At 42.5% G+C, this 11337-nt stretch overlaps 1 protein-coding gene across 1 annotated transcript; it reads left to right on the plus strand.

The window, feature by feature from the left end:
- Nucleotides 1–678: 678 nt before the first annotated feature.
- LOC131810560 (cryptic protein-like) lies at nt 679–9852 on the plus strand. Its single transcript, XM_059138540.1, has 6 exons — nt 679–701; nt 1030–1082; nt 1168–1314; nt 2090–2204; nt 2493–2602; nt 9731–9852. Exons 1-6 carry the CDS (start codon nt 679–681, stop codon nt 9850–9852), a joined length of 570 nt encoding a protein of 189 aa, XP_058994523.1.
- Nucleotides 9853–11337: the final 1485 nt, after the last annotated feature.

Raw genomic sequence — 11337 nt, forward strand, 5'->3', positions numbered from 1 at the left:
CATCCTCAAAAAGCAGGGCATGAAATGTCTTCTTTTATATTCCTGCTCCCCAGTCAGTACTTTAGGGACACATGCCTGCTGCCTAGGTCTCACACAATGGTTCCCTTCTCTTGTTGGACCCTCACAACCATACAAGGGTAGGCAATATAAAATTTGCATTTTCCTGTGAAAACTTGTTCTCATGTTGAGATTTTTATTTTTTTTATTTTTTCCCAGCGAGGGAAAGGCTTATTGCCTTAGCCCACCAATGCTTACAGCAGGGGTTGACTACCCTGCTGCTGTCAGCACTGTTAACACTACTGAGGAGAGAATCAGCCCAAGTCTCCAACCTCCACCCCACCCCCACCTGGTCTCAGTGAGGGGACAGTCCTGGAGGCTCAGCATGGGCCCTGCCTGTTACAGCAGCTCACTGCCTAATGGACTTCCACAGCAGAACCCGGAGATCTCACTGCTATTTCTCACAGCCTACAGAAGGAAAGGGAAGATCTGTATCTTCTTTTCTTATTCATCTTATGTCCTAATGCAGTTATTCCAGGACCTGGAGTAAAGATATATTTAAATACAAAACGCCTTAAGACTCTACTTCCTTGGAAACTGATCTGCACTCCTTTGGAAATTGATCTTCAAAGTACTGATGAGAGAAGGAGACTTTCACACCAGAAGACGTGCCAGTGGGAAATGACCTGGAGACATCCTGTTAGGTAAGGACACACATCATTCAGATCTCAGGGCTGAGAGGGGCATTTAAAAGTGTTTAGAATAAACTGCAGCATATGTACAAATGTTTTTTCTCATTAAGGGACATGCACACTTTTTTGGTCTCAAAATCTTTCTAAGTCACGACGACATTAATTAAGTTACATCTACAAGTTACAGAATGATGGCATAATATTTATTAAATTTTAAATTTGTATATATTTATGTTTATATATGATTGGTTTACATTTTAAGCATATGGACATTTCTACTTTTACTTTTTTTACTTTTACTTTTATTATTTAAACCAATAATTTTCTTTAAACATTCTAGGCTTCTGTTTTTTGTCAGTTTGGCATTACACATCATCCACTTGGGAGACAACAGTAAGAAGCATTTTATTTAAAGTCTCTTTTATTGTATATTTATTTCTTAATATCATCAGTCTCACATTTTCAATGTTTTTAAAAGATTATCAAAAAGAGAAACATAAAGGTAACAGAGAAGAAATCAACAATGCTACAGCCCAGAAGCTCCAGGAGGAAACACTCAACTGGATCCTGAATAATTTGGGAGAGGGGAACAGAAGCATGGATGGGTTGCGGCCGCAGGATTCAAGTACCTACTTGAGGGCTTTCTCAGGTAGTAAGTGCCATTGCCCCCCAAAAACTTTTCTGATCATCTCCATTATTGTGGAGAACAACCTGGAATAGATTAAGGATAAAATGAAAAACCCAACAAACCACAATTTATCATCTTCACATAAAGATATACTATAAAGTGAAAAATATGTCCTAGTGAGGTGCTCTTTTGCTGTGAAAACAAGTTTTACTCTTTCACTCGTACAATATTGCATTTACTCAGGAGGTCTCGAGGAGTGTGATTTAAATATATTCAAAACAAAGATTCCAACTCAAGTTAAAAGTAGGCCCTTGCTTGGCTTATTGCAGACTCTCAGGCTCCAGACCCCATGTCTCTCGGAGGCAGGGTGGGGGAGGGGCCTTGTCCCCCTGGTGGGGACAAGAGCTTGGGAGGGTTTTCTGTAAGTCATCCCACTGTGGGTGGTCCCCGCCTTGAAGGGCTGTTTTTAATCACTGTCCAGGGAAGTCACCTCCTGACTTTAACATCTGAAAGGAAAGGAGAGAGAAAATCCTATTTGCAGGGGCCAGGGTTTCTCCTTGGGTCCTTGAGCGGCTTCCTGACCCTCCAGTACCCCTGGCAGTTTGTTTTTAATCCTTAAATTAACAAGTAGGGTCTACCTGAGCAAACACACTTGGCAGGGAGTAAAATTTTATTGCCTCTCCAAGCAATCTCATGAGGCCCTCTCAGGGGTAGTCTAAGGCAAAGGGACAGGAAGCAGGCAGACTTGAACACCCAGGCCTCCCACCCACAGGTGTACCCCCAAGGCTCAGCTGCTGCAGGAATGGTGGCACCTGCGTGCTGGGCAGCTTCTGCATATGTCCTGCCCACTTCACTGGCCGTTATTGTGAGCATGATCAGAGGCATAGGTGGGCCTGTGCAGGAGCCTGCCTGCAAGTGGGGCAGGAACGTGGGAGGGGATGAGGGGAGAAGAGGGGCTTGACCTTGCAGAGGGGAGTGGGTGTGGGTAGGGGGGCCTTCAGGGTAGCATGCTGGGGAGGGGAGTGGGGTGTGGATGGGAGTGGGTGCAGAGGCCCTGTGGGGCTCGGCATGTCTGGGAGTGGACACCAAGGGTGGAGAGGATAGGCAGTATGGGGGTTGGGCATGGGTAGTGCACACGAACCAGAAGGGCTGACACTGCCTTTCTGTCTCCTTAGTGAATGTGGTGCACTCATGCATGGAGCCTGGACCTTCCACAGCTGCCGCCTTTGCAGGTGTGTCTTCGCAGTCCTACACTGTCTCCCTCAGCAGACGCCAGACAGCTGTGGTAAGTGGACCTACGTCCTGTGCACACAGTCCACACTGACAGGGATTTCTCCTTTGTAACTCCCAATCCATAGATATTTAGCTGTTCCAGGTGACACAGAAATGAGAACATGGTTGATTGATCACTTAGGAAAGTCACATTCATTGTGAATCACATAGCATATTATCACTATTATTTAAAATGATTCCTAAGTTTACTATGCCCAGGTACTGGGTTTAAATGTGTTTTCCAAACAGCGTCCTTAAGTGTCCTCTCAGTGAGCAGACTCTGGGGACGCACAAGTTGCTAAACAGAGCCAACTCTGGCAGGGAGGTTACTGACTAAATCTCTAGCAATTTTCCTATACCACACCAACACCATCTCCTCAACTGTGAAGTGAGGAGGGTACTGGAGCAGGACAGGAATAGGCATGGATGATCTGGTTCTGCCCTTTACAGCCATTCACGCAGTCCCAGAGAAGGAAGGTAACTTGTAAGCAAAATTCAGGCCTGCCACGCATATTAAGAGCCACGAGGGTGTGGAGAACACATCGGGTGAACACTCATTTGTGAGAATTCTGAGCAGTGAGCAAGCTCAACACAAATATTTCACTCACTGTAAAACTCAGTGAAGAGTGTGAATTCTATGCATCAGAAAACAAATGTAACACTCTGCTATTGATCTTGGGCAAGCCAAGGGGCACAGGTAAAGAAGGCACAGCATTTCAGTGCCACATGCTGTATCCTCTCCCCTCTTCAGCATGCTCCGCATGGACTCCAGTGAATGAAGGCACAGCCCTTCAACCTCTTCATCAGCCATGGGGGCCTTGGTTGTACAGTGAGCAGTCAAAGCTTCTAAAGCCCCTTTTCTGTTCCTCTGTCCACCTTCTTCAGCTCTGGCCAAATCACAGATGTTCAGCACCACTTCCCACCCCTTTGTCCATGGTCAGGATGGCAATGCAGGGGCACCACCACTGGGGGTGGAGCCCTCCAAACCAACCTCCTGCCCCTGCCTTCCTGGTGGGGCCAGTAGTGGAGGAGCACACTTAATGAATGCTCAGCTTCCAAGCTACCTTTCTTGCTTCTCCCTTCCTCTTCTGCAACCTTGGGTAAGATGAGCTGTCAAGAGATGTTTAATGAACAACCCATCAACCCCTCTTTCTGCCCCATCCCTTCTCATCTAGCTGTGCATAGTGTGGGCAGTGCCAGTAGGAAGAGAGAAAGTATAGTAGAGTATTGCAAAGTGTTGCAGCTTGTCCTCCTTCTCTCATGCCCACTATGTTTCCAAAGCCCTTCCTCTCTTTCAGTTGCTGGGCTTATGCCCCTGATCCACTGGCTGCTCCTTTTGTGCCCCCAGAGAATGGAGGACACAAATTAAGGAACAGTTATTGGAATTGCAAGTGGGACATGTGTAGTCCTACATGTGAAGTCATTTCCTACATGCCATTGGTGCTCCCAGCAATAATGTGGGAAGGGGCTAGTTGTGGTCATTTTCAGTCTCCTATGCAAGGCCACTTTGGGTTCAGAAGCAACAGGGCAGGGACTAGATTTCGGATTATCTGCTTACTGTTTTCTATTCTTGGAAACATCCGAGGGTGCAAATGCTGTCTGCCAAGGACAGTGACAATGGCTTCTACGTGTGACTTCTGCTCATCATAGTTAAACAAAATAATAATATTTCACAGTAATTTGTCAGGTGTCAAAGAACAGGAACAAACAGTACTTTTTGTACTGTTTGACCCACTGATCCTTCCTCAGGGCAGATGACTGGTGGCTTGCTGACAGAGATGATGATGATGACATGAAGGATGATGATGAGAATGATGATGGCTGTCAGTTATTTCAGGCACTTTATTCACTTTATCCTATTTGAGTCTCTTAAGTCCATGAAATAGGTATTACTATACTTTTTATATTTAAGGAAACCAAGGCTTATAGGAGTTGATGCCAACAGCTAATAAATAAGGTCTGATATTTTTCTCTCAAGAGATTAATCACAAAAAGATAATTGCTAATTTAGAAATACTTTATAACATTTAATTATTGAAAAATACTACAAATAAACATACCATAGCATATTTGATATAATTAATGTTATTTTATGAATAGTGAGATATTAATTCATATTCATAGATTCACATTAATCTATGAATCTATTAATCTATTAATCTATGAATAAAATTGTTACCATTTATGGACATTGTGAGGACATTCCTGACTTTTGTCAAATACTTTTTTTAGTTGTGATATAATTTGCATATAACATTGTATTACTTTCAGGTGTGCAACACAATGATTTGATATTTTTATATGTTGTAAAATGATCAGCACACTAAGTCTACTTAACATCTATCACCTCACATAGTCATGGTTTTCTTTCTTGTGATGAGAACTTTTAAGATCTACCTGCTTAACAACTTTTTTTTTAAATTTTATTTATTTATTTGGCAGCGAGAGAGATCACAAGCAGGCAGAGAGGCAGGCAGAGAGAGAGGGGGAAGCAGGCTTCTGGCTGAGCAGAGACCCCAATGTGGGGCTCAATCCCAGGACTCTGAGATCATGACTTGAGCTGAAGGCAGAGGCTTAACCCCCTGAGCCACACAATTGCCCCCCACTTAACAACTTTTAAATATAGATTTATTATAATCACCATGCTATATATATTATATCTCCATGAGTTATTTATTTTAAAACTCGAAATTTGTACCTTTGATCTTTGATCTTCTCCCACTTTTCTCACCTATCAACCCCCACCTTTGACATTCACCAAACTTCTTGTTTCTTTGAGTTCTGTTGTTTTTATTTCTTTTACGATTTTACATGTGAGAGCTTATGGTATTTTTCTTTCTCTGTTCAATTTATTTAATTTGGCATAACACCCTCAACGTCCATCCATGTTGTCACAGATGGCAAGATTTCCTTCTTTCTTATGGCTGAAAATATCCCATTATATGTGTTCATGTTATCTATCATATATCTTCTTTTGTTGACATTTATATCCTATTCATTTAATTTATATCACATTTATACATATTTATATATGCTCTTTGTCATTCATCCATCAATGTTTGCTTAGGTTGCTTCCATATTTTGGCTATTGTAAATAGTATGTGGTGAACATGGAGGTACATATACATTTTTGAGTTAGTATGTTTGTTTCCTTTGGATAAATGCCCAGAGGTGGAATTGGTGAATCATTACAGAGATCTATTGTTAGTTTTTTGAAGAATCCCCATACCTGTTTCCATAGAGGCTGCACCAATTTACATTCCCACCAAAAGTGCATAAAAGTTCAGGATGTAAATCTTAACTACTGTGCCATTTCTGTACTCTTTCTATAAGAATAATTATCAATACTAACTAAAGATATTTTTCATAGTGTTATTTAGAATATTGAAAATATGTCCATATTCTAAATTAAACAGTAAGTAACTGTTTTAAATCCTTTAATAGGATGTTGTAAGGATTTTTAAAAACATATGGGAGGTAGAATAGAAATTTATGTCCATAACATAATGAAAAAGATGTGAATCAAGGATACATGTCGATGGGCAAGTCACCAGTAGATAACAAAACACTACAAAATCATGACCGTCTGGCACTTCCAGGGACCTGAAGGCCAAACAACCTCCAAGGGCCCTTCTTGCTCTGATGCTCTGCAAGTGTAAGAATGACGGGCTTTCTTAATGCTGAATAAAATGTCTTTTCAAGGGTATATTTTTCCATTCTAATTCAGAAGAACACTAACTTTTCTGTTTTCTCTTGTAAAAGAAGGATAACCTACCCTCTACTCTCACATAGATCTTGAAAGATAAAATTTATGCCAAATCATCTTGTTTGTTGGTGTGAGCTCTTTTGTCATTTTTCTCTTCCATGATCTAAAATAGTGTTTTGTGAATAATATTCTCAATAAATATTGAATGGATGGCCTTTGGCAGTTAGTTCCAAATATATATTCAAAGAAGAAACACCATATAAGCCATTATCTATTATTACATTGCAATCAAAAGAAACCATTTCTTATATTCTAAAAACAGTATGCTTGAGGCAGGCAACTGGCATTATCTCTACTATTTTCTTCATTTACATTTGTTAATTTTGCATTAAAAGAGACAGTGTAGCATAATAGAAAAAGCTTGGGAAAATCCCTCCAAAATCCTTGTTCAAATCCCCCCAAATACTTGTTATAATATTTACGATCCTTATGAAGGGTTGAATAACTTTGTTTGTGTTTCAGTCTCTGCAAATGCAAAATTAGAGCTGAATATTTACCCCATTGATTTATTAAGATGAGAAGGACTTTACCTGTTATATATGATGCACAAAATAAATTATTATTTTATTATCATCCTCATCAGCAGTGTTCCAGTCAACATACTGAGGTTTAAAAAATTATTTCATAATCATGCATTTATACGCAAGTTTACTGAAATGTGTTTTCTAGTTTGTGAACAATATCCACTAATTGAGGAGCATTAAGTTTAACAATAATTAGTTAAACAAAACAAAACAAAACAAAAAAACACAAGCATCCAAGTAGCAGGAAGCTTAGTGTCGAAATAGGCCCCAAACTCATTATACCAAGAGGGTGGTTCTTCCCACATATAGCCCCAAAGAATTAAATATTTCATTAGCCTAAAGAACCAGTTTAGTGTTCTAAAATTTATAGTCTAAGTACTGACACAGTGAAGTAGCAAACTCAAGTGCCTTCAGGGTTAAACAGGGAATGTGAATGTAAAGTTAGGGTCAGTTCAAACCTCACATCATGCTTCCAACTCAGTTCTAAAAAATATATTTCTGGCACCAACCAACCCCAAAAAAATGAAACAAAAATCAAAGGGCCAGAACCAGCCTATAGGCCTATGGGAGAGATGGCTTTCCAGGATCATGGCCCCAGCCAGATCCAACATGCTTTGTCCTGCTCTCCAGGGACATTCTCCCATGATAGGTGCCATTCCAATGGGTAAGGTTCTCTGGGTGACCTGGCAGGAGGGGTAGTCATCTGGCTCCCGGAGATATCTGTAAACTGGAGAGTTTTAGGAATACTGGTTCCGGACCTCACATTATAATATGATATTACCTTCATTCAAGGTGGTCTTGAACTTTTTTCCATTTTAATTTCCCACTCCACTCCAGTAAAAATACTTGAGTATGTTCCCCATTCAGTGGTGGTGAGATAGTTGCCATGCAGAGCATGTGCAAACTTGATTTTACCTATATCTTCTTTTTCACATAGGCACAGGACTAACACACATGATAAAAATCTTTGCTATGCCTGACCAAGTCTAAAAAAGGCCTTTTGATAAGAATACAATAAAAATCCTAGTTTATAGTAAGTTATACACTGGTAGCAATTTCCTTTTCAATATGAGGTGAGTTAATGGTCATAGAACAATTGATTCAGTCGATTCTAATCAGTACAGTAAATACTGTAAGGCTTAGTTTTAAATTTTCCTAAATGTAGAGTGGAAGAATATTTTCTCCCTAAGCTTAGTGAGCAACCTGGGGCCTCCTGAGAGGGACACCATGTGGTACTCATAGCCCCACTTTGTGGACCCCTGCTGACTGAGCTGACTTGGTCTAATCAAATTCCCAAAGCTGACTAAAACAGCAGCCTTTGAGCTTATATATAATAAACGACTGCCAAAAAGGGCCTTAATCTTTTCTAGCAGGCAGCCTGCTTCATTCTACTGGGGAGAGTAAAAACTGAAGCTCAGTATGGACAGACCCCTTTCTCACCTGAATAGCTTCTTACACGCAGATCACCTGTCTTAGGATCAGCTTTTCTGGAGCCTTCCCTGGGTCCAGATGTTAGATTTCCTGTTTTGTGAGGTTTTCGTACACTGGAACAACCCTTTCCCAGAGTGGGATAGTATAGGGAAGTGGTACCCAGGCCTAGAGTGGGCCACACGTCAGTCCTATTCTGAATCTAGCCTCTTAGATGGCCCCACCATAGCCCACCTGTGAATAGGTGAAGAGTGGGTACCTGTTTCCATTGCTTGCCATCCTTATCTGTTAACTTCCACTGTGTCATGCTCACCATAGGTTCTTACATTCAGAGAGCAACTCCTGGAGGGCTTGTAGGTGGCAGGACAAGGCAGGCCTGTCTGAAGTCTGGTGGTGGGGTGAAAGGGGAAGAACACCAGGTGGGCCTCTGCCAAGCAGTCCGGGTAGAAGTTCCTGTAGTTAGGCCCTTCCTCATCTGCATGTTTGCCTGCCCAGTCAATCATACCTAGGCCCAGATTGGCCTGTGAGAATGCTTTAGTGCAGTTGGCACCCCTGCCTGCCCATGGTCAGCTTCACATCATAATCACTCATAATCACTCAGCAGGGATTTTAGCTAAGACCCCTGCTGGGTCCTACTGCTCCTGGGACTCCCACCCAACCCCTTTGGGGTGGGGTCCCTCCCGCACAGAAAGCCAGACTCACTTCTTAAGGCTAAGAGAAGCCACACTGTGACAGCCAGGAAGGTGAGCACCTTGGGGTGTGACACCAGTCCCCAGATTGCTGGGAAGCTATTCATTTTTGTAACTTCCTCTGTGGGAAGAGTAGCCATTGCTTTCAGAATGGGTGCTTTCTCCTGTTTAATAAGAGGTTCCTAGCCAAGGGGATGGTATTAGGACTCATTTGGAGAAGAGCTGGACCTTCTTTGCAACACAGGGATGCGAGCTATTTTATTTCATTGTATTTCAAATCACACCTCTTTGCCCCTAATTGCTAAATGACCTGATATGAAATTCTCTGAAAGATCACCTTTGGTCAGCACATAGGCTAATTGAGAAGGGCTGAAGAGTTGTTTGTTAAGCTCTAAAAATGTAAATTCTCTTTCAGCTCTCTAAGTCCCACAGAAATCCCCTTGTTTCTGTTTGCAAGGAAGGGACTAGGAAAGCTCCAGAAAGGTGCTTCTACCTTGAAACAGGCCTCCTACAGTGGGGCTTCCTTCCTATGCCAGGTGAGCCAACTGTTGCCTCAGGCCTAACCTCAAAACCCTCTAGCCCTGCCGCAGAGCCCCAGCAGCAAAGGCTGGTAAGGAACGTGAAACAGAATAGGGCCTGTATCAGAGCAGGTGGAGACAGCTCTATTTCAGTTTCTTAAAACCAGCATGTGACAGTGTCTCTCCCACCCTCTGGATTTTTTTTTTTTTTTTCAGACCTGGAAGAGTTTCTTGCTGCGCGCTCAAATGGACAGAGCTCACACCGCATGCAGAATGTTCTCGTCCTTCTTCTGTGCTCACTCTTACAAAGGCTCCTCAGGGAAGGGAGAGATGGCTGACTAGACCCTAGGGGGCCTACCCCACAGTTCCACACTGGCAGAACCTTGGCCTCCCCAGCGTAGCTTGAGCAAGCCTTGTCCTCTGTGGGAAAGCTGGGACTTGTGCAGCCTCTCAGTTTCTGTGTTGTAGGTAATAGATTTGTTTTATCTCCTATCAACTGAAGCATTAGATGAATATATTCATTGTTTAATAAATATTTTCATGAAAGAGACTGTCTCATTTCCCTAAGCCTTATTTCTAGGTCTATGATTTAGACACCATGAGTAAACACTTGAGCTGGGACCTATTCAACCCTAAATTCTCTCTGATGATTTCAGAGTGAACTGAGCACACTGCCCCTCCCAGATGACAACTCTTCCTCGAGTCCCCCTTCATACTCCACCCCCATCCCTCCAGCACGGAGATATGCCATGGACGTGGCAACACTTCACATCATGCATTTGTTCACTATTCATCTCCCCCACTACTCCCTACATCCTTGGGAGGTAGATACAGCACCACATGGGCTGTGCTCTGCGTCAGTCAAGGAGCTAAAGCCTAAAAAATGCTTCATTGAGAAGGAAGACAAGACAGGTGAGAGACAGTGGGAAGGAGGGATCCAAGACTTGAGTCTGACAGCCATTTAACCCACCTCCTTTTCTGTAGCTTCCTCTACTAGCCAGGGCTCTTGTGATACACTTTTCAGGGCGATTAGCACTTACTGGGATTATCACCATCTCCTTAGAAGGGGAAGATTCTATACAGCGGAACCCATTCTAAAGACAAGGGAGAGGGAGAATTCAGCCAGAAGAGGCTACAGGCTCTAGGCTCAGGCTCTAGGCTAGCCCTCCTCTCTTGGAGTCATCTCCTAGCCAGCCAAGCAAGCACAGCTTATATGCTCTGGGTCAGCCACTAAAACTTGTTACAGACTCGAACTTGCCCATGCCCACGATGCACCTTGATCTTTGTTCCTAAAGCTGCCTTGCTCTGTTGAACCTAGGAATGTTACATATATGTAGTGATTGGGGAAGGAGGTGAGTACATGAGAAGAGGCTCATGGGTTTCATGAAGCCTTGAAACAACCCAAAGGTGTGTATTCTTTCAAACAGTGAGGTGCCATCCAGGATCTGGTATGATGGGGTGAATCAGATAATTTCAAGACAGATGTTACCATCTGATCACTATCAGGTACTATAATCAATGGGCAAACAAGGAATAGGGAGTGGAAAAAAGCAGGGATAATGATTAACATACATGGGGCTGAGAGGAGCATAAGCCATAAGTAAGGAACATAACAAAAAACAACATGAAGCTAGGTTAGTAGCGTAACTCATACAACTATAGTACTGCTTATGCTTTCAAGACAGGTCCAGAAAGCAAGCATCTAGCCTCAATATGAACCCCAATCTGAAATCTGAAATCAATCTGAATTTGCAAAAAATGAAGGGACTGAAGGGCCCATCTTCCAGTCAATGGTGCAGTGATTGGGAGTTAGGGGTTTCTAA

This window comes from Mustela lutreola, chromosome 10 (assembly GCF_030435805.1).
Source record: "Mustela lutreola isolate mMusLut2 chromosome 10, mMusLut2.pri, whole genome shotgun sequence".
Classification (NCBI taxonomy): domain Eukaryota; kingdom Metazoa; phylum Chordata; class Mammalia; order Carnivora; family Mustelidae; genus Mustela; species Mustela lutreola.

What these genes read in the sequence shown, in the direction of transcription:
- LOC131810560 (XM_059138540.1), top strand. Translation starts at nt 679, where the DNA reads ATGACCTGGAGACATCCTGTTAG. An exon ending in CATCCACTTGGGAGACAACA is followed by an intron (nt 1,083 to 1,167) that starts GTAAGAAGCATT and finishes TGTTTTTAAAAG; the next exon opens with ATTATCAAAAAGAGAAACAT. An exon ending in GCAGACGCCAGACAGCTGTG is followed by an intron (nt 2,603 to 9,730) that starts GTAAGTGGACCT and finishes TTTTTTTTTCAG; the next exon opens with ACCTGGAAGAGTTTCTTGCT.